We start from the raw sequence: 19,498 nt of genomic DNA on the forward strand, positions 1-19,498 counted from the left end.
GTGTTATTTTTTTCTGTTTAGAGGTTCTGATTAATCCAGGATGAGTGGTGATTGGGATGTTGTGTTTATCATAAGTTTTCCAGGACGTGTACAGGAGAGGAACACGTAAAGGTTCGGAATGGAGGAAAACCAGGAATCCGGTTTGAGAGGGGGATTCCCGAAAATTCTCGGATCCAGGAACACCAATCTAAACGCAAGCAAACGCAGAATCCACAACCAGAGAACATGCTAATGTTTACCACAACCAGAGGAGACCGTCAGGTCAAGAAGGAACCAGATTCTTTAATGCAGTCAGCCTGAAGAGGAGCAGATTTATAGATTGACACAACAGAGCAGCCAGGCGAGGAAAAATCCCGGAGCATCTGGGATATGGAAAAACATTTCCTTTTCATGTCATCCTGTACAGTGATCCATACAGAATGAAATAGCATTTTTATTTCTTCGGAATAAAATGTATGATTCATTTACAATTGTGTTAATGAAAGAAATGAATGATTTTCCACTTTTCTAAACTACCAAATGTTAGATCTAAAACTTAAATTTTGACAACATATTTTTGAGAAAAAGGAAGTGGTGTAACACACGTTTTCTTCTCACACATAGAAAGACAACACTTCCTGTTTTGAGTCAAATTTGTCAAAAGATCAAAATCCCCTAGTTTGTTTGCTCAGTGAAAGCAAAAGGTCCCGGGTTCAACAGCCCTGAGTAGATGACGCAAAACAAATCCCATTAAAGACCAGTCTGTCGTTCTGCTGGTTAAATGTTGCGTCCTTTAACGCTGAACAGGAACAATTATAGGAACAGACAACAGAAAGCTACAGGAGAGGAAATCAAAGCAAAAGTCAGAGAGATAAGGGGAAGTTTAATATTTGCAATAAAGAATATTTTTTTAAATCATGTGACAAACCTTTAAAGAATCATGTGCAACTCATTGTTGATTTTAAGAAACACATTGCAGACAATGATCAGGTGGAAAAATCTGGTTTATGGCTGCAGTGTTATTCTTATATCTATTAAAGTAAACAGTATAATACATGGTGGCGATGTGATTTTGTGTGTATTTAAATCAGATGCATATGCAATAAAGTAAGGATCGTTAAAGGAGGCTAATCAAGGCATTGGGGAAGAAAAAAGAAAAAAGTACTGAACTGAAACAGAAATACAGACTTGAAGGTATTTTTCAGCAAAGAAAGGCACGTAGAATTGCAAAACATCGGCCCAAAACCTTGTAAGGTGCAAATTGAGGAAGTTACGTCCGCCGATCGTCATTATACAACCCTGGAATTACAGAACGACGAGCGGAGAAGAATTTGGTTTGAGTTTCTCGGAAGAAAGATTGGGAGCAGAGATCGTGTTAGACTTTTATTTGCAGGGTTTTGGGAGGAAGACGATCCCCAGACTGACCAAAGAGTTTCACTGGAGCCAGAGGTCAGCCCTCGAATTTGAACTTCACTCTCAAGATTTTGTTCAAGAGTCTCTACTTTTCTGGTGACAGGATTATTTTTTACCCCCTCCACCAAACCCCATCATGTCTTGGTTCCCATCCACCAGTCAAGAGAGGTCTGACTACAAACATCCAGCTACTTGGGTATGAAATTCTCTCTCTGCCACTTTACTGAAAGATTTTTACATCCAGAAGTAATTATAACCTCAGTTTGTTGGGATAGATTTTGAATAATTTTTATGTTTGGTGATTCTAAAGTTGTAATCAGATTCTTTTTCTGTGCTGAAAAACTTCTGCCAGTTGATATGTTGAATAGAGGTGTACGATTCTGTATATTTTGGTGTCAACCCGATACCAAATAAATACAGGGCCTTATGGCTGATTGCACTACCAATAACAATATTGATACTTTTTATTATTTAGGTAATTTTTAAGGTGTTTCAGTGGTTTTTCCATTGACTTATTTTATTTAGTCCTCAAACAGAATTTGGTCAAAGTTTACAGGTGTGCACAAAATACTTTAACGTCATATTAACTTGATGTAATATACATACATATATATATATATATATATATATATATATATATATATATATATATATATATATATATATATATATATATATATATATATATATATAAATTAAGGGTAACTCTTTATTTGAAGGGGGAGTGAATAAGACTGCCATGACACTGTCATAAACATGACATAACACCTGTCATGAACATGAATAAGTCTTCATGAATATTTATGACTGTTGTCATAAAACGTCATTCGGTAAATTATGACACTTTTAATACAAAGTTGACATTATTTAAAATGTCTTTGTTATGACATCTTGACATTAACCAAGAAATCATTACTGATATAAATTTGTTATAAAAGTATTACTGATTGGACTTTAAAAATTAGGTAACTTTATGTTATTAAAGGTAAAGTCTAAACAGTAATGATTTCCTGGTTAATGTCAAGTTGTCATAACAAAGACATTTTGAATAATGTCAACTTTGTATTAAAAGTGTCATAATTTACCAAATGACCCTTTATGACAACAGTCATAAATATTCATGAAGGCTTATTCATGTTCATGACAGGTGTTTATGACAGTGTCATGACAGTCTTATTCACCCCCCTTCAAATAAAGTGTTACCAAATTAAGTGTGTTGTTCTCTAACTACATGGTGCAAAACAAAAAAAAAAAGTAAAAAAGAATGAGATAAAGATATTTTATTTTCTAGCTATTGGGTGCTCTATCCCTTTTGATGCCGCCCTGGACAACAGCCCATATCATAAGCTGTCACTGCTGGCACAAACCACAAGAGCAACTTCATTGTATTACACTTTAACATGTCAGAATGAGCAGCCAGCTACTGATTCAAGTCCTCTATGAGACTTCATCAGTGCAGACTGGAAGCGTTGTTCTGGGAAAAGCTGCACTCACACAAAGGTTGCGTTTAGCATGCCGACCCCTCCTCCGTCCTCACTGCTGCTCGTTGCTGGTGGACTCAGCCTGGCAGTGGGAGCGAGGGCCGATTTCCCATCAGGAACAAATAAGCTTTTTGTTACTCAGAGGCTGCGGCTCTGAAAAGTTGTCAGGCATCTTTGTCATGGGAACAGATTCTCGTAAATCCGTTTGCTGTTTCCATGCAAACTGAGTCACTATATTGTTGAGTCAAAACGGGAGAGGTGAGCGTGTTGCTGCACGTTCTGCATGAGGAACTACCTCGACTAAAAAAAAAAAACTAAAAAAAAAAACAAAACAGAAAAATATTTAAACAGTTTGATCATTTCTATCTATGCCTAAAGACGAGAATAAAGCACATCTCGTATGCCTGTTTCTTCATAAAGCTCTGGGTCGATTATTAAAACTAAAATACAATAAATCTGTGTTCTGGAGAAGCTTCTAGTTCCACTTAACCTCAGGAGTTAAGTTTGTGTGAGCCATGCAGCCTTTCTGGCAGCCAGCCTCACCAGCTGACTCTGATTTTCTTCATACTCACTTGTTTCTTCTTGCTGCATTCTTTCACATTTAGGGTTCAAACTGCAGTGACTCCATTTGGCTGCAAAAATTTTACATAATTTTTTTTTAAAAATTCTAACAGCTACACAGCAACATCCCCCCAAAATGAAAAAAAATATTTTATTCTGTTGCTTTGTTGAAAGTGGATTAAAAATGTCAATGAAACACATAAAAATAAAAACAGTGTTTTAATGTGTATTTGTCAACAAGAGCTAATGAGAGGCATGAGGAAGAATTAGTTCTTCACAAATCAGAGGACTGATTGCTGTCTCCACCTTGTGGAAAATTAACAAACAACAGAGGTATTCATCTACATGCCTGATCATAAACAGGGGGAGAAATTACAGGAGTTTGTGTTTCACATCCACTGACTTCCTCCTACAATCTAAAAATATGACGTTACGGTTAACTGGCCTATGTCCTGAGGTGTGAGTGTGTGTAGATGGTTGTTCATCATGTATCTCTGTGTTGTACTGTAACAGACTGGCAACCTGTCCAGGGTGTACCCCACCTCTCACCCCATACATACATAAATACAGACTAAATTTAAACAGCACCCATGGACTAATAAGTTGTAGGTTACTCAAACTAAAATGTTTCACTATAGACTTTCGTTTAGTTCAGTTGAAATTTTCTAAATCTCTAAAACTTAGCACCAACAAATAGGTCCCAATTTTCTTAATCTTGGGTGATTGACCAAAACTTACATGTGAAGACAATGTTACCCACCGATGTTAACCACCCATCAGCTTCACCAAATATCTAAAAATCAACCACAGTTGTGGCTGAAAAAAGTTGTAGATATACTGGGGAGCTTCATTACTGAACAAATGGCTGATTGGAAACGGGTTGCAGGTGTGAGAGGAGAGAGAGAGAAAATGGGACAGAGTGAGAGAGAGCACAGAAACTGGGTAACTAGGAAAATGAATCTAATACAGACAAATAACTTGATACAATGAGCATAACAAATCAAAGAAACAGACGAAGGAACACATAGTAATAATAATGAGATTTGAATCAAACCACAAAACAACCCAAGACCTGACTTGATGTGGACCATATGGACTTTGTAGTTCACAGTGAGATATTTCTGAATCCAGTAAGATGTGTTAAAAATGTCTTAGCTGTGGTTGTGGCCCCAGCAGTAGGAACCTCTGTAAGTAATACGTCCCAGAATGAGTCCAGGAGGCCGTCTTCTGTGTCTAGAGGTACATGAACAAACAGGAATATCTTAAAAACTAACATTTAAGCAATTACAGCTGGTGAGGTGTTTATTTAACAAAAGTTCAAGAGCCTGGTGTTAATGTTTTCATACTTCATGCGTCTTTCAGTGCCGATCCTGTTTTCTTTCCATGGTCAGCGTTTGTAGCCCCTGGTCCTCAGTTCAGCCTCCAAGGAACAAAACACAACATAATGTGGCAGAAAGCTGAACATGTATAGCACTAATACACAACTGAACTGAATCAATAAATGTTCTATTTTGTTAGGGGTTCCTATTTTTATTGTAATTTCATGCTGTTTGAAGTTACAAATAGCAAAGGTTGACAAATGGCAACCTCTGGAGAGTTCAACTCTCACTGGATGTTACTCTTTTTATGTTTCTCCAATCCAAACAGTTTACAAATTCAACTTTTCCAGAAATGACCTTTTTTGAGGACAATTTACATTGGTCAATAACTCCAATTTACAAGATTTTGGAATTTTGGGGGGAATCGGAGCACCCAGAGAAAACCCCCACTAACACTGGGAGAACAAACAAATTCCCACAGAAAGAGGCACTTGGTTAAGAACTAAGAGCTCTTTTCTGTGAAGATGCAGCACTAACCACTGCATCACCGTGCTAAACATTTTTTTTGGTCCAAAATCTGGGATGTATTTTGAGGTTTTGGAAATGGTTCAGGACTGACATGAACCAGTTCTGAACCATCAGGACTGGTCCTCTAAAACAATCATCTTGCTTTTCTCATCACAAATTGCTCTTTTTTTTGTTTGTTTCTCCGATTTAAACTGTTCACAAATAAAATTTTCTAGAAATTAATACTACATTTGTTGAGGACAATTTAGATTGGTCAATCACCCTAATTTACATGGTTTTTGAAAATCTAGTGGAACCGGAGCACCCAGGATCTTGGCTTTCCTTTTTCTCTGACAGAGTTTCCACATACAGGTCTGTCACTTCCATGGCTTCGGGATCAAGGATGCTTGAATTTCTCAGCATCTCATTTACGAAGTCATTTAGCTCATTGGGAGATTCATCAGGAAATTCAATATTCTCTAATAGATGTTCCAGATCCATGGATGCAGGGTCATAAATGGTTTTTACAGGGATAGTGTAGTTTTCCCCATTTGGTTCTTGATGCCTGGCCACTTTTCTTCTTGGAGGTCCTAGTTCATCTCTGTCTTGGAGCTCCGTTTTCAGATTTTCCAGCTCTGTTTTATAATTAACCTCACAGCTACAGTACCGTTGTTGGAGGACAGTGAGTTGCTTTTGGAGACTGTCCTTCTCGGCTCCAAGTTCACTGATAATCTTTTGGTCCCTCATCATTTTCAGTGAGTGAGCTTTCATCTCTTTATCTACCTCCTGCTTAAATATTTCTGCTTGCTGTCTTAAAGCAGAAACATCTCCTTCATATGTAATTTTAAGTTCCTGGTAAGAAACTTTAGCCTGCTCCAGTTCACTTTGGAGATGTTTTAAGGTCTCTGGATTGCTGCTGCAGGAAAGAGAACTCTAGTGCCATTTTCTGATGCAGATTGTTCTTTTCAGCTCTAAGTGCATTGATAAGATGATGGTCATTCTTGGCTCTTTCCAAATTAGCTTCTTTCTCACAATTCACCTCATACTGATAAACTTCTGCTTTCTCTCACAGGGCAGAAACATCTGCTTCATTCCTCCTGTTTAATTCTTGGTATGAAATCTTAAACAGCACCAGCTCACTCTGCAGACGGTTCTCTGTTTCCTGCAGGCAGGCAATCTCCTTGGACATTTTTACTTGGAGATCGTCCTTCTCAGCTCTCAGGTTTTCAAGGAGCTTTTGTTCTTGCTTGATTTTTTCTTCATAAAACATCTGCATGTCAACCTGCAGGTTCCCTTCACCTGCAGCTTCATGTTTCCATTGAAGCTCCTCGTAGCGAGTCTTGATTTGGTCCAGCTCTTGTTGGAGGGCGTCACTTTTCTCTTTTTCTGCCTGGATTTGTGACCTGAATGCTTCCTCACCAACAATATGAGCTTCCTTCAATTCCTCAAATTCCTTCTGCAGCAGCCTTTTCGTCTTGTGTTTTATGTCGCTGTGCACCCTGGAAGCGATTATAGCTCGTCTGAGAGACTCTGAATCAGAAAACTCTTCTCCTGTCAGTAGTTCTCTCTTCATCTCCTTGAGTCTTTTCTGCCCTTGTAACTCGGCTTTTGTATTCTCCAGTTCTCTTTGCACGTAGACTAGCTTTTGGTTCTCCTCAAACCATCTTGCTCTCTCCTTTTCCAAAAGAGAGCCAAGTCTCTGGATCTCTCTCTGTAACTCAATGGGAGGCGTTCTGTTCTCAGTCCAGCCTTGCAGATTCTGTCCAGCTCTCCATGCTCCATGCTGGGGTCTCATCTCACCGTTGGAGGAATGTGGCCTTTGGTTCGACATGTTGGACAAAACAATGTTTGTTAAAATCCGTTTTGATCAGTAAACGATCTCAATGTTCAGCTTTGAAAGAGCTTTGCGAACGTCTGAACTTGTCAGTAGTGCAGCAAGCAATGACAAGAACGTAGAAGTTTGTTGCATACATACAGAGCTGATGACATCACAAGCAGGACTCTAGTTGTGACATCACAGAGTTTCCCTTCATCTTTGGAATGATGATGTGAGTGTTTGAGAACTCTACCACACTGACCAACCAACCTCCCCATCATCCTCCTCCTCACCTTCCTACCCCCCATGTTGGAATTGGGATGGGTTATATAGTGTTAGGGTGGCTCTGATTTATTCTTTCTGTAGATTTTTGTTCATGGTTATTTTTTGTTGAGGCATTGCATCTTAGGACAGTTGTCCCCTCTGGTTTTGGATGACATACAGTTGGAAGTTTTTTGCTCTTTCTCTTTTAGTTTTGGGCAGTTGCTATGATGCGTATCCATGGCAATACTTTTTTAGGTTTATTTTTAGGACTGGGAGACGTTAATCATTATTTCAAAGATCAAATAGTGAACTAACTACTGCCACCTGTACTACAACCACAAATCTCATGAGACTTGAAAAGAAGGTTTTGTTCATGCAGAGCAGAGAAAATGTCTTCCACAGTTTGTAATGGGTAAGAATCATATCCCCAAACCCAACATCTTTCTGTCCAGCTTTCAAACCAAACAGCCAGAGAGATATTTACAAGGGAGCAGCAGTAGAGGCAGATTAGATTGATTTACCACTTCATTACAACAACTTATGGTGTCATCCAAGACTTGTGATTGTGGGATATTGTGTCTGCAATCGGGATATTGAAGTGTTAGCATGTCATGACAGCAACACTGTCTTTAGAAGAATGATTGATACTGGAGATGATCCTTCCTGCCCACATCAACAACATCCACCAACTCTTTAAGATACTTGGTGGATATTACAACATTTAATTTCCATTTAAATGTTGCAGATGCATATTGGATCAGTAGCAATACAAATATTTTTCTAATTCAGACATGTATCAAGTAGTTATCAGTAAATTCTGCTACACATTTCTGCAATCAGGAATATGGGAAAAGTTTATAAAGAGTGGCATATTTATGTCTTCAATTATCCTTATTAGCTCATTTATCAGCTACTTAGCAGAATAAGTGATGGCAGCTCATGATTTAGGAAAAAATTACAAACAAGAGTAATAATTATCATTTTTGGGGCGTATTATATTAAGCAGATCATATTAGCTTAGCATAAAGATCTTGAAATGTAATGTGTCATCATGATTGTCCTTGTTTGGACCTGTGATGTTTATCTGTTCATTGAACCCTGAAGAGCAAATATTCAGTATAGTGAGTCAAAGTGGGCTTGTTTATAGCACCTCGTCAGAAACTACTAGTTACCGTTGGTTACACTGTCTCTGTTGGTTTATGGAGAGACATGTTTTTTAAAGGGGCCCAATTAAATTTTTTGTCATGGGGCCCCAGATTCTTGGCGGCGCCTTGGTTGGAAAGCTCTCATCATCTGAAGAACAAAAAAAACTTCTGAATATCGTTGGTCCACAGATCTTAGTGGTATTTTTTTATATACATTAGTCAGCCACTTGGAGGCAGCACTGAGCTTCAGTTTGCTCACATGAAAAGTGAGGGTATTAAGAAAGTGCAGTAACTTCCTATAAGCTGATAAAAAAAACGTGTCTGGAATGTTTTCTCTCTGTCTGTATTATTACAAGATGTCAACCTTGATACTACATAAATCTTTCTTGAGCAAAATATTTTTTAATGTGCTTAATTTGAAAGAAACACAACACACTAGATAAAAACAACGACAAAAAACAACTCCCACAGTCATGTTGAAGTTTCGAACAGATTCCACATCTTAAGTAAAGAATCACCAACTCACCCTTAAAAGTTTCCAAGGTAAGATGAGGTGCTTCACCGCACTGGGATCTCTACTAGATTAAAAGCTCTATGGTCATTAGAGCTTTGTACAGGTCAGTTTGCATTTCTTAAGTTTATATAGCAATATAAATAGGTTATTTTTCTACAGCTTCAAAATCTACATTTTCAAAAACTTCTTGTTTTGTTAAATGTAATGAGGAACATTACAGGATCCTTAGCCATTTATTTGATTTCATCAGCCAACTGAAAAGTTCAGGTTAAGTTTGATTCTTTTGCCAACTCACTTTTATCTTTTTTTTTAACTGCTAACATGAGATGATTGTTAAAGCTGTAAAATCCCACTGAACCTCCTCCTGCTGCCAGCACCAGCAGCAGCATGTCTCTGTTCCACCAAAATAAACAGGGAGGTTGTAAAAATAAAAAGTCAAAAATAACAGCAGTAATTTTACTGCCAAGGGTTTTCAGTTTACTTTGAAACTCAATCCACTGACCAACTATGTCGCAATTCCTCCCACCACTAAACAGTGTTACTTGTAAGTGTTTGGCTGTTGAAATTATATTCCGAGGACTTTACTTATTAGTATCTTATTAATGTTCTAAGTTAATAAATGACAACATAAGGTAACAATACCTCAAGAACTACTGTAAGCAAACAAAGAAAGAATGAACTACCCTTCGGGGTGTTAGCGCCAAACAACACATGTCTGGATAATGTTTACTTTTCTCAGGAAAAGTGTGGCGTTATGCTGTGATATCACATCCAGATCTTGTGTTTACTAAAATTGCTGACTCCTGGTGATGAAGCTCAAAGTGAAAATGAAAACCCTGGTAGACTGTCCCATCTCCTCACTTTTCTTCTTCACCGTGATGTTTTACACCTCCCAACTTCTCAGGGCGCTTCCCTTGTTTTAAGTGTGGCAGTGGAGTGAGGAATGCTGTGATTCACGTTTTTATAAAGTTGACATTAGCCTGCCTGTACATGTTCAGGACGCAGTGACGGCTCTGATTCCCACACAGCCTGAGACACGACAGACATGGTAAGTGGATACCTGCCTGAGGTTAGGTAGCTTGGCTAAAGGGGAAACAGACTTGGGTTTACCAAGGAGGTAAGACTGGGAGGAAAGCTTGTTTTGTGTTATGTGGCTAATGTGTTTCACTAAAAGGAAAAACACAGTGGCTATGGATGTATGGATTTCCAATCCAGAGTTTTACAGAATACAAAATCTTTGAAGTAATCCCTGAAAAAGGAAAAATAAGCCGTTACTTTTTTCGGTATGTGGATTGATGACATTACGAGAGGCAAGAGAATCCATCAGATAACGCAGCCTCAGGAAAAACTCATTTCCTGCATACAATTGTGATATAGATTATATACAGTAGCTGTGGGTCTCAGACTGTGGTTGATTGCCTGTGATGGTACTCTGAAGAATTTTTGACTGAATTTAATTATTTTAATTATTTTTTTGTGAGCATGCATAGTTTGAAACTATGGATATACAGATCTAGTTTACATATTTTTAAGTTTTTCTGTCACTTCACAGGGAGGCTGTATCTACGGGACAATGAAAACAATGGTTGCCATGGATGGTGAACCTAATGTGAATGATGACATGAACCACCTGCAGATCATTTTTGTTTAATTTTGTTCATATGTGATTGGTTTCCATGGATACAAACCTCTAGTATAAGCCATATTCTACCTGTATCACCTTAAATAGTTACATGGTATACCAGAGTGGCACTGCATACATTCTGACTTTTGTTTTTCTTACCAAACCAACGTCCCTTTCTGATCGCTAAGTAATGAAATTTGATTAAAAGCATGAAAATCAAGAGGGAACGAAAAGGAAAATGTAAATGCATTAAGCCTTCTGTGATGTCAGCAGGGTCATACGAGCATGGAGGCATTTCAGTTTCTTTTTTATGTACGTTTATGTAATGATTTATAATGAAACTACAAAACAAATAGAAAAACTGTCTGCAATACTTCTTAGGTAATAAACTATATATGAGTCTGATATTATAAAAGCCTGTTTAGTAACTCTAAATCTCTAGTTCCCATCACCCATCCTGTGTGACAGCTATGACTCCATTCTTAAAACACAAAGTTAAAATTGGTTCTGCCAGTTATGAGGAAGGGAGTGAGGGAAGGAAGGTCTGGGCAGCAGTTCCTGTGTTAAGAACGATTGAGCATTAAACACGCTATTGTTTGTCACATCTTGATGATAGGAGATAGAAGCAGATAAACATCACTTGGCAGCAGATTCTGATGTCAAGCACATTTATCTGGTTTGCCCTGTCAGATTGTGCCTTCCTGTCACGGCTCAGAGGGCAAATGTGAAGGAGAAAGGAGGCAGGAAACAAATAACTCTGAGGTGAAACCTCTTGTTGAAATATCCTGCTTTGGCCCTGATCTTGTTTCTTTTAGATCGCTCTGTTGATTGGATGCATTCTTCATCAGCCTGGTAGTCTGTCTTCATTTTAGTTTCATAGCTGATAACTTCTTGTTTGAATTCTTTAAGGCTTCCTTGTCTGTTGAAGAAAAGTATTTCGAATGAAAAATGTTTTCAAGAGGTTTTTAAAGTACTTGCAAATTTTCATAGCAGGTTCCAGCAATAATGCCAGATCCTTTGTTTACCCCCAAAACATACGGAGCATCACAACTCGTTCCTGCCACAAATACCAATCATCACCGCTTTTCTTTGGTGCTTTTATATTGCACCAAGCTAGAAGCTGTTCCAAATAACAATAAATTCTCACCTAGTTCTGTGTTGCAGGAGGGAGGGAAGAGCCGCCTGCACCAGACGCAGGAGGAGGTGGAGCAGGTGAAAATGATAATGCTGGATAACAAGAAAAAGGCCGAAGAAAGATCTGACAACCTGAAAGATCTGGAGCTGCAGGCCGAGGTTCTGCGAGAGAAGGTAGCTGCTGGAGGCGCCGTCCAACTGGAAAACCCATCATGGCTGCCACACCGTCGTTTGGGCTGCTTATGAAAGTTATTTTTTTCAGAAGTAAATTTGTCATGGGAGTAATTAATGTGCAATATTTACATTAATGGATTGTATAAAAATGGTGTTATGTTGAAAAAGGTATTTCCTATTGTTAGCTAATATGAATGAAGCAGACTGTTTTTGTTTAACAGCCTGCATGCAGCACATTCAGCATATGAATAATTTAAAAATGTTATGGAAAGACAGTGAGCCCTCTTAATATGACAGAAAACTCAAGTATTTTATGAAAATGCCCGATTATCAATTTATTGTTACTTCATAAATCAACTGAATCAATGATAGATGACTCGCATCCTCATAACAGATATTGAAAAGTACCACTGAAAACACATATTTCAACATGTTTTTCTGTCCGCAGAGTAAAGTTTTTGAAAGAACAACCAAAAAGTTGAAGCAGCAGAAAGAAATGTCCAACAAGAAGACCAAAATCATCATCATCTTCAGTGTGGTGGCAGGACTCATCATTTTGGGACTTATAATCTTTGTTATTACAAAATTTGCAGGATAGCATAAAAAGCAAAAGATCCCTGGCAACTGAAAGAGGACAATAAACGAGCTAAAGGACAGTTGATCCTGAAAACGACAAGCTGTATGTGTGTTACTCTGCTGCAAGATGTGATACAAAATAAATTTTATTCTATGAAAAAGAAAGTGGTTTCATGTTCTGCACACTGTTAAAAAATCCAGTACAACTGAAGAAACATGTTGAATGTTGAAAGCCTTCATCGGCCAATTTTATCATTTTAATAATGTTGCACTTTCTATGAAGAAGGGTATGAGGGGCGTTTTATTGCCTCACGACATGGCATACATCTCTCACAACGGGATGCTTTTTCTTTACTGGTGCGCACTCTCAAACTTCCAACCTACATCAAGTAGTGCCCTCTGGTGGCGTAAAACTGCTACTACATGCAAAACGTTATCTTGATTTTTTGGCTACCTCCAAGTTAAAGTACAGATTAAATAATCAAACCATTGATTATAACAATAGAGTAAACATAGTGGGGGTGTTGGTTGTCCACATTTTATCAATAGCACTTAAAATTAACTTGATGGTTTCACAAATAAGATGCATTAACATTTTTAAACATATCACTGAGAGGCTTCACACTGTCTCATTGAAGGGACAACAATATGAATTATTTTGTTAATACCTTGGACAAACTTTGAACAAAGTTTAAAGGTGTCCACAACATATTTTAATAATTTCTTTCTTAACAAGATGAACAGAAACATGGAAAAAAGACGTGTGCATTTTTCCTAAAATAAAGTGCAAGAACAAAAAAAAAAGATCAGAGCAAATCAAAGCAAAAACATTTTTTTAAAGGTAGATTTGAGAAACAAAGAAAAAAAATTCAAGAGGGAATCTGAAACTAGTTTTGATCGCAAATATCAATCTGATACTGATACCGACTTAGTATCAATATGATGGATATTTTGGATCGATCTGAACACCTCTTCTAAAGTGTTTTCTTAACAACTGAACATAACAGTTACTTGATTGTGAAATAAAATGGCTGGGAATTACACAACGCCACCTGCTGTAAATTGACTGAATAGCAACATGACTACAATACAATGACTAATACTGTCGACTAATTTATCGATTCTGTTTTAGATCGTTGCAAAATAAACATCAAATCATTTATTTTTATCTTTTTGTTTATTACACAGTAAGTTTACTGAGAAAAATACAGTTCACTATGCACATCAGAATTTGTCCAGATCTGTGCCACATAGTGTAATCCGTCCATAATCTCATTTTGTCTCATCACAGTGTTTGTGTTGATGTGTGTTCAGGGCTTGATGGTGGGCGTGGCCACAGGAGCCACAGGCGGGCTGATGGGAATGACCCCGACGGCCAGCAGGATGATAACGACGACAATGATGAGGACGATCACGACCACGGCCACGATCAGCTTGACGTTCTTCCACCAGTAGGAGCGAGACACTTCATTAGTAGTACGTCTGAAATTATAAGCCTGAGCAGAGGAAATAAAAAAAAAAAGTGATTCATGTGTTTATTGGAAGGACGAGGACGTGCTCTGTGAACGAATGCTTGTTTGAAAAAGAGAAGAGGAAAAAAAAAGTCCCTTTGGAATCCGCGGAGAGCGTTAGCACCTTAGAAATCAAGCAGATGCTTTTCACCTCTTAATTTGTTTTTGGCTCTTTCCCCCCGCCTCCCTCACTTAAATATATTTGCATTATCAAACAAACTTGAATTCAAATTCAAAATTCAATTAAAAATGTGTCATTTCATTTGTTAAGAGAAATAAATCTAATCCAAACCAACCGGACGCTGGTTTGGTAAAATGGTTTGAGATTATGTTTGCTGTGAATCAGAGCATTTCACTTTGATGTACAGTGGTAATGTTGTTTGTGTCGTCCTGATTGAATATAAAATTATTATTTTTAAAGCACAACACGACGGCGCCTCATCCTACCGACCTGAGCTGTTCGGTATTCATGCACCAGGTGGAATGATGAGCTACTGGTCAAAACTACTGTTGTCTGACTGATTGTGCCACTGCTATGTATTTTACCTTTCCTTGTTTGTAGGTGATGAATGTGAATGTGACTGGTGTCCATTAAGTTGATTAGGACTGAAGCTCATCAGTGATGTCTGGTAGCATGACCCCAACCACACAGTGGAGCATCCGATCAGACGATGGAGAGCTGTTGGGTTAATGAGCTCATTCTCTTTGCGAGCTGCAATAATGCCCAAGTAAAAAGCGCCTAATTAAAAGTTTGGAGGAGCAGAAGAAAAAGGCCGAACGTCATTTATTATTTTTAGCTCCTTGCTGAACTGGTTTGGCTCTTGACGTTCACTGCAATCACAGTGTTTTTTTTCTTTTTCTTTTTAAATGATCTTATGAAGGAAAGAGTCCAAATCTCTGTGCGGTTTTAGGAAGATCTATGTGTGACTGAAGACGCTGACCTTGTCTTCCAGATACTTGGACACTTCCAGGAGTTTTTCCAGATTTTCTTCTCGGTGGAGGATCTGGTTCAAATTTTTCTTCATGATCTCCTTCACTTCATCTATCTGACCTGACAGGTCACTGGTCTTGGCTTTCATCTGCTGTGAATCATCTTTTTCTTCCATCTCCTGTGATGGTGGACAGAGAGAAGACAGACAGCTGAACTACGTTTGTGGAAATCATTATTATTATTATTATGACGTCAAATTACTGCATGCAGTGAGTCTTAAAAAACTCTTCATGCCAACATCTATAGAAGCAAATGTATTTACCTTTCATTGAATGTAATTACATAATTATATAACACACAGTTATAACTCATTTTTTTACCCATACAGTCAGCTTGAAGGTAAAACATATAGCACTTTACCTCCTATTATTGGAGGGGTCCAATATTAAAGTTCATTGGATGCCCTAAAATAACTAAATGTGACAAAAAGCAACGCCAAAATAGATTGTATCCGATTTTGGATGTGCCTCCATTTTCTTTTTCCATTTTTTTTTATTTGGGAAAACTACAGATTTACATGAAATGACAGATTCCGTATTAAAAACATATTTCCTGTTTCTTTTTTTTTTTAAATCAATTACGGTCCTTTTTAAAATTAACAGTCACTTCTTCAATGTGCAACCACTGCATAGTCGAGTTGAGCATTCTTTATCAGCTTTCACTTGACCCACAGACGTCCCTATGATGGTCACAGCATCACGATAAACACTGAAGATACTAACGATGTACATCATAACCAGGGAGCCTTAAACAACAACAACAACAAAAAACAACAAAAACCGTAAGAATCCCAAAACAAAAGCAAACAGTATTACAACTTTCACAAGTCTGGAGGAGAAGTCATAGAAGTTAGAGAAATTGTTCTCAAATTTGGTAAAATGTATTTCTTTGTATATTCAGAGTATCTACTACCTATCTGGGAATGTAAGGTCAATGCTCTATAAGTGTACTCAAGTGAAAAAATAATTATCTTCTGTGCTGTTTAGGTTGCTGTGATCTGGATCTTCTTCAAGCATTTGACATGCTGAGGTAGATAAATCTTTATAAATGCAGTATGAGATTACATAATGCTAAAAACCAGCTCCTTGTTCTATAGTTTATAGAGTCTTGGCTCTAGACTGTATAGAAACGATTACTTCCTGGAGGCCAGGTTTTACATTTTACCCAATTGCTATCGTTTGCCCGTGATGCATGTAATGTGCCAGTTCGACTCTGTGACGCTTACTGAAAATTGCTTGCACTGTAAACAACCATCCTCCACTCTGAAGAGAGAAGAGCTGTGCTAAACAATAATTTAATATTTGGAAGTGTGGCCAATACAGACTGAACACGGAAAACTGGTGTCATTGTTCACAATTTTTCCTGATTGACCTGGCTGAAATTCTAGAGGAGAATCAAAGTGAATGGGAGAAATCCCAGACAAAGCAAGATTTAAATTGAGCTGAACAGCGTGAGAAGGCAATGACCAGGCTAACATTTCAGGAGCATTAAAGTAAATTCTAATTGTGCCACCTATGTGCTGCAGCCCCACCTAGCTAAATATCAAAGTGTGCATGCTAATGATCTGATGTGCTAAAGCATGATTTACACAGCTGTGCACTGAAAACAAATGTTTCTGCCCCGTGTCTTACAAATGTTACTGCTCCAGCGCTCATTACAACAGTTTTTAATTGAGTCTCAGTTGTAAGAGAAAAAGTAGAGCACACTGTAAAACATTGGTTCTCTATGCCAAATAACACCATATGCCTAAAATAACAGCGTTTTTTTCTCACTTTTACGTTTATTCCCTGTCAGCAGTAGCTGTTTTGGAGTTGGAAAACTCTTGCTTGAAGGATGAGAAAAAAATCTACATTGAAATCACCTGGCAGCCTCTGAATGCTGTAGCTCTGCAGATGTCAGAGTGGGACATATTTTATCAGCCACATGGAGGCAGCACTGAGCTTCAGTTTGACCACAGGGAAAGAAGGTGTTTAAAGAAATACAGATAATATGCAGTAACTTCCGAGAAGCTGAGTGAGAACTTGAATGTTCTCTCCGTGTGTGTGCGTGTGTGTGTATTATTAGGAGATGTCAAGTTTGACACTACTGAAAAATATTCTGCATTCTTTAGCAAAGTGTTTGATTGGAAGGAAACCACACACTAGAAAATAAAAATCCCACAGTAATCCCACAATAATGAAGAATTACCAACTCATCCTAAAACAAGATTTTTCACCACTAGTGCATCTATAACGGATTAAAAGCTCTACTGGGTCAGTTTGGATTTCCTAATGTTAGAGCAAAACGAGGTTACTTTTCTACTTGATCAGGAAAATAACCTTTTAATCTGATGGTATTACATTTGTCCAGATCGTTTATTGTGGCTGAGAGACAAACTCAAAAATAAGAAACGATGCTAACAACAATAAATATTTCAAACAAAAAGCAAAGTGTCCAGTTTTACCATTCAGTTCATTTTAACGTTCAACCACCATAGACTTGATATAGGCTATTCTAATAACATTAAGTGTAACCAGTCAGACTTGGTGATGGCAGGCACTCCTGCCAGACTTAATCTATGCAGTCCGGCAAATTTTTTCCCCACATGAAGAACATTTACGGTAAAATCTGTTTCCTGTCGGGAAAAAAGTTACACCCAAAGGAATGACAGCGAATAGTTTACAGAACGGCAGCAGCAGACTGCTGAGGACGCTGCAGTAGTTTGACCTCAAACATCATTTTCCAATCATTCTTGGACACGAGGAAAACTCAGCATCCTACATCATCTTTTAAAAGCTGAAAATGAAGCTGAGTTAGTTGCTGTTTGTCACCAGCTGCTGACATTCTCTGTGTTTTTATTTCACAGATAGATCTGTTTCACATGATGGCTCTGACAACCAAAACAAATATGAATGAGTGCATTAAATAGTTTTTAAAGCAATAAAAAACTATCTTAAAAGTGCAATAAAATGTATAGTTTCTTTAGAAATTAAAAAAAATTTGTATTTTAAATTTAAGTTTGTAAAATAACAATTGAAGAAATGATCGATGAACGGAGACATTACGGGAGCACTTCTGTCTTCAATAAAGAATCTGCCTATCACTTATTAAAAATGTACAGCTTTTCTGACAAATGTAGTGCCTTGTTCTAGAGAAATATCGATAAAAACAAAATCTTTGAAAGCTCTGCTGTTCTTCGCTCTAAAAACATTGAAAGGTTTAATACTTACGACAGCTGTCATTGTCTCTGGCTCAGCTCTCTGCTGAAGTTACTGTAAAGATCCTCTGATGTTGTGTCTGGAACTTCCTGGAGAGCAGGTTTTTAGGTGATCCTATTCCTCATTCATTTGGACATGTGGATTATGACTCAGACGAATACCCAGAAAAATAACTAGTCATTAGGGAGGATGAATATTAAATATTTAAATTCAGTTTTATTTAAAAATACTGTATTAATCCCCGAGGGGAATTAAATGCAACTTACCTTTATGCAACTCTCGCAGAACTCTTGTTCTGTTGAGGCACAAGAGTGCCTCATGTAATTTCTTGATTTAATGAAGAATCCATCTTTTCTCCATAGGTCCTACAGTAGTTCCCAGACCTTTTTTTTATCAAGTTGTTGAGCCTCATGACTCTGATGCTGTTGCCCCAGTAGATGACAGTAGAGAGGACACTCAGACCACAGCAGGACTTCCCTAAAAAAAAAAAAAGACAAAAGACCAATTACATTCTTCCTGCTCATTAACTTTCATTTATGCAAATTAGATGTAAACCTCAAACAGTTAAATTCGTATATTTGTCTTCGGTGAATGCTTATCATAAGGCCTAATGCAATTAAAAGGTATATTTAAACTTTAGCCATCATTCACATATTAAATTTTTATCTAATAGAATGCAAAGCCATATTTTCAGCCAAAATAAAAGTTCTGGAGAGTGGATTTAAGAGTTCAAAAAGTGAGCCTACCGATAGTCCTGCTTTTCCTTAAACGTTTCACATCAATAAGTCAATAGACAGGGGATGCAGATATGGGCAGGCTCAGAAATTAAAATTCATTCCCTCTTACATTAATAGACTGGACAGTTATGGGTGATATAACATTTTCTACATAATGGCCCTGTTTTCTCATGCGTTAAGCCATTACGGTGTTAAAAGAAAAAGCGGGGAATTTCAAATCATTAGCGGAGAAGAACGTATTCATCAGACATTGTAAAACGTTCAACTTATGTCTCAAAAAAGGTGTCAAAACCGTATTTATTTCAATTAATTTGCGAAATATAACTCACCGTTTTAGAGGTTATATGGTTCAGAAACATGATAATGATCCGAATACATTTAAAAGTTGCCTCTTCGGTCAGACTTCAGTCGTTTTTCTCGTCAATATGCGAGAGCTTAGAGCGATGCGCGTTCCCGCGACAAGGGCATGCAATTCTCGGCAGGAATGCGTTTCTCGGCATAACACCTGTCACATGTGTTCCGCGTGCGACACGGCACGCGGAACCAGAACGGTTG

General features: G+C 37.8%; 2 protein-coding genes and 1 pseudogene across 4 annotated transcripts; 1 reads left to right on the top strand and 2 right to left on the bottom strand.

Moving 5' to 3' along the window:
* Positions 1 to 1,279: 1,279 nt before the first annotated feature.
* Positions 1,280 to 12,672, top strand: LOC148157744 (uncharacterized). 3 transcript variants are annotated; one of them, XM_088009116.1, is made up of 4 exons: positions 9,824 to 10,047; positions 10,552 to 10,608; positions 11,788 to 11,931; positions 12,380 to 12,672. In XM_088009116.1, the coding sequence occupies exons 1-4, from the start codon at positions 10,045 to 10,047 to the stop codon at positions 12,527 to 12,529; spliced, it is 354 nt and encodes a 117-aa protein (XP_087865242.1). In that variant the 5' UTR covers positions 9,824 to 10,044; the 3' UTR covers positions 12,530 to 12,672. The 3 variants fall into 3 exon arrangements, with proteins under 3 accessions (XP_087865241.1, XP_087865242.1, XP_087865243.1); XM_088009115.1 differs by lacking the exons at positions 9,824 to 10,047; positions 10,552 to 10,608 and adding an exon at positions 1,280 to 1,588; XM_088009117.1 differs by lacking the exon at positions 10,552 to 10,608 and having other exon boundaries at positions 9,829 to 10,047.
* LOC148157745 (uncharacterized) lies at positions 5,549 to 7,091 on the bottom strand (annotated as a pseudogene).
* Positions 12,673 to 13,197: 525 nt separating the features above from the next.
* LOC106903400 (vesicle-associated membrane protein 8-like) lies at positions 13,198 to 18,855 on the bottom strand. Its single transcript, XM_014967173.2, has 3 exons — positions 18,219 to 18,855; positions 14,960 to 15,127; positions 13,198 to 14,003 (listed from the first exon to the last, which is right to left on the bottom strand). The coding sequence occupies exons 1-3, from the start codon at positions 18,228 to 18,230 to the stop codon at positions 13,818 to 13,820; spliced, it is 366 nt and encodes a 121-aa protein (XP_014822659.1). The 5' UTR covers positions 18,231 to 18,855; the 3' UTR covers positions 13,198 to 13,817.
* Positions 18,856 to 19,498: the final 643 nt, after the last annotated feature.

The sequence above is a fragment of the Poecilia mexicana genome, unplaced genomic scaffold (genome assembly GCF_051168715.1).
Source record: "Poecilia mexicana isolate PSO_F unplaced genomic scaffold, ASM5116871v1 scaffold_9, whole genome shotgun sequence".
Classification (NCBI taxonomy): domain Eukaryota; kingdom Metazoa; phylum Chordata; class Actinopteri; order Cyprinodontiformes; family Poeciliidae; genus Poecilia; species Poecilia mexicana.

Bases quoted from the DNA above. Each gene is read 5' to 3' on its own strand.
- LOC148157744 (XM_088009115.1), top strand. From the start codon at position 1,529: ATGTCTTGGTTCCCATCCACCAGTCAAGAGAGGTCTGACTACAAACAT. The intron at 1,589-11,787 runs GTATGAAATTCT...TCTGTGTTGCAG, and splicing joins ACAAACATCCAGCTACTTGG to GAGGGAGGGAAGAGCCGCCT. The intron at 11,932-12,379 runs GTAGCTGCTGGA...TTCTGTCCGCAG, and splicing joins CCGAGGTTCTGCGAGAGAAG to AGTAAAGTTTTTGAAAGAAC.
- LOC106903400 (XM_014967173.2), bottom strand. The intron at 14,004-14,959 runs GTCAGCGTCTTC...TCCTCTGCTCAG, and splicing joins CCAAGTATCTGGAAGACAAG to GCTTATAATTTCAGACGTAC.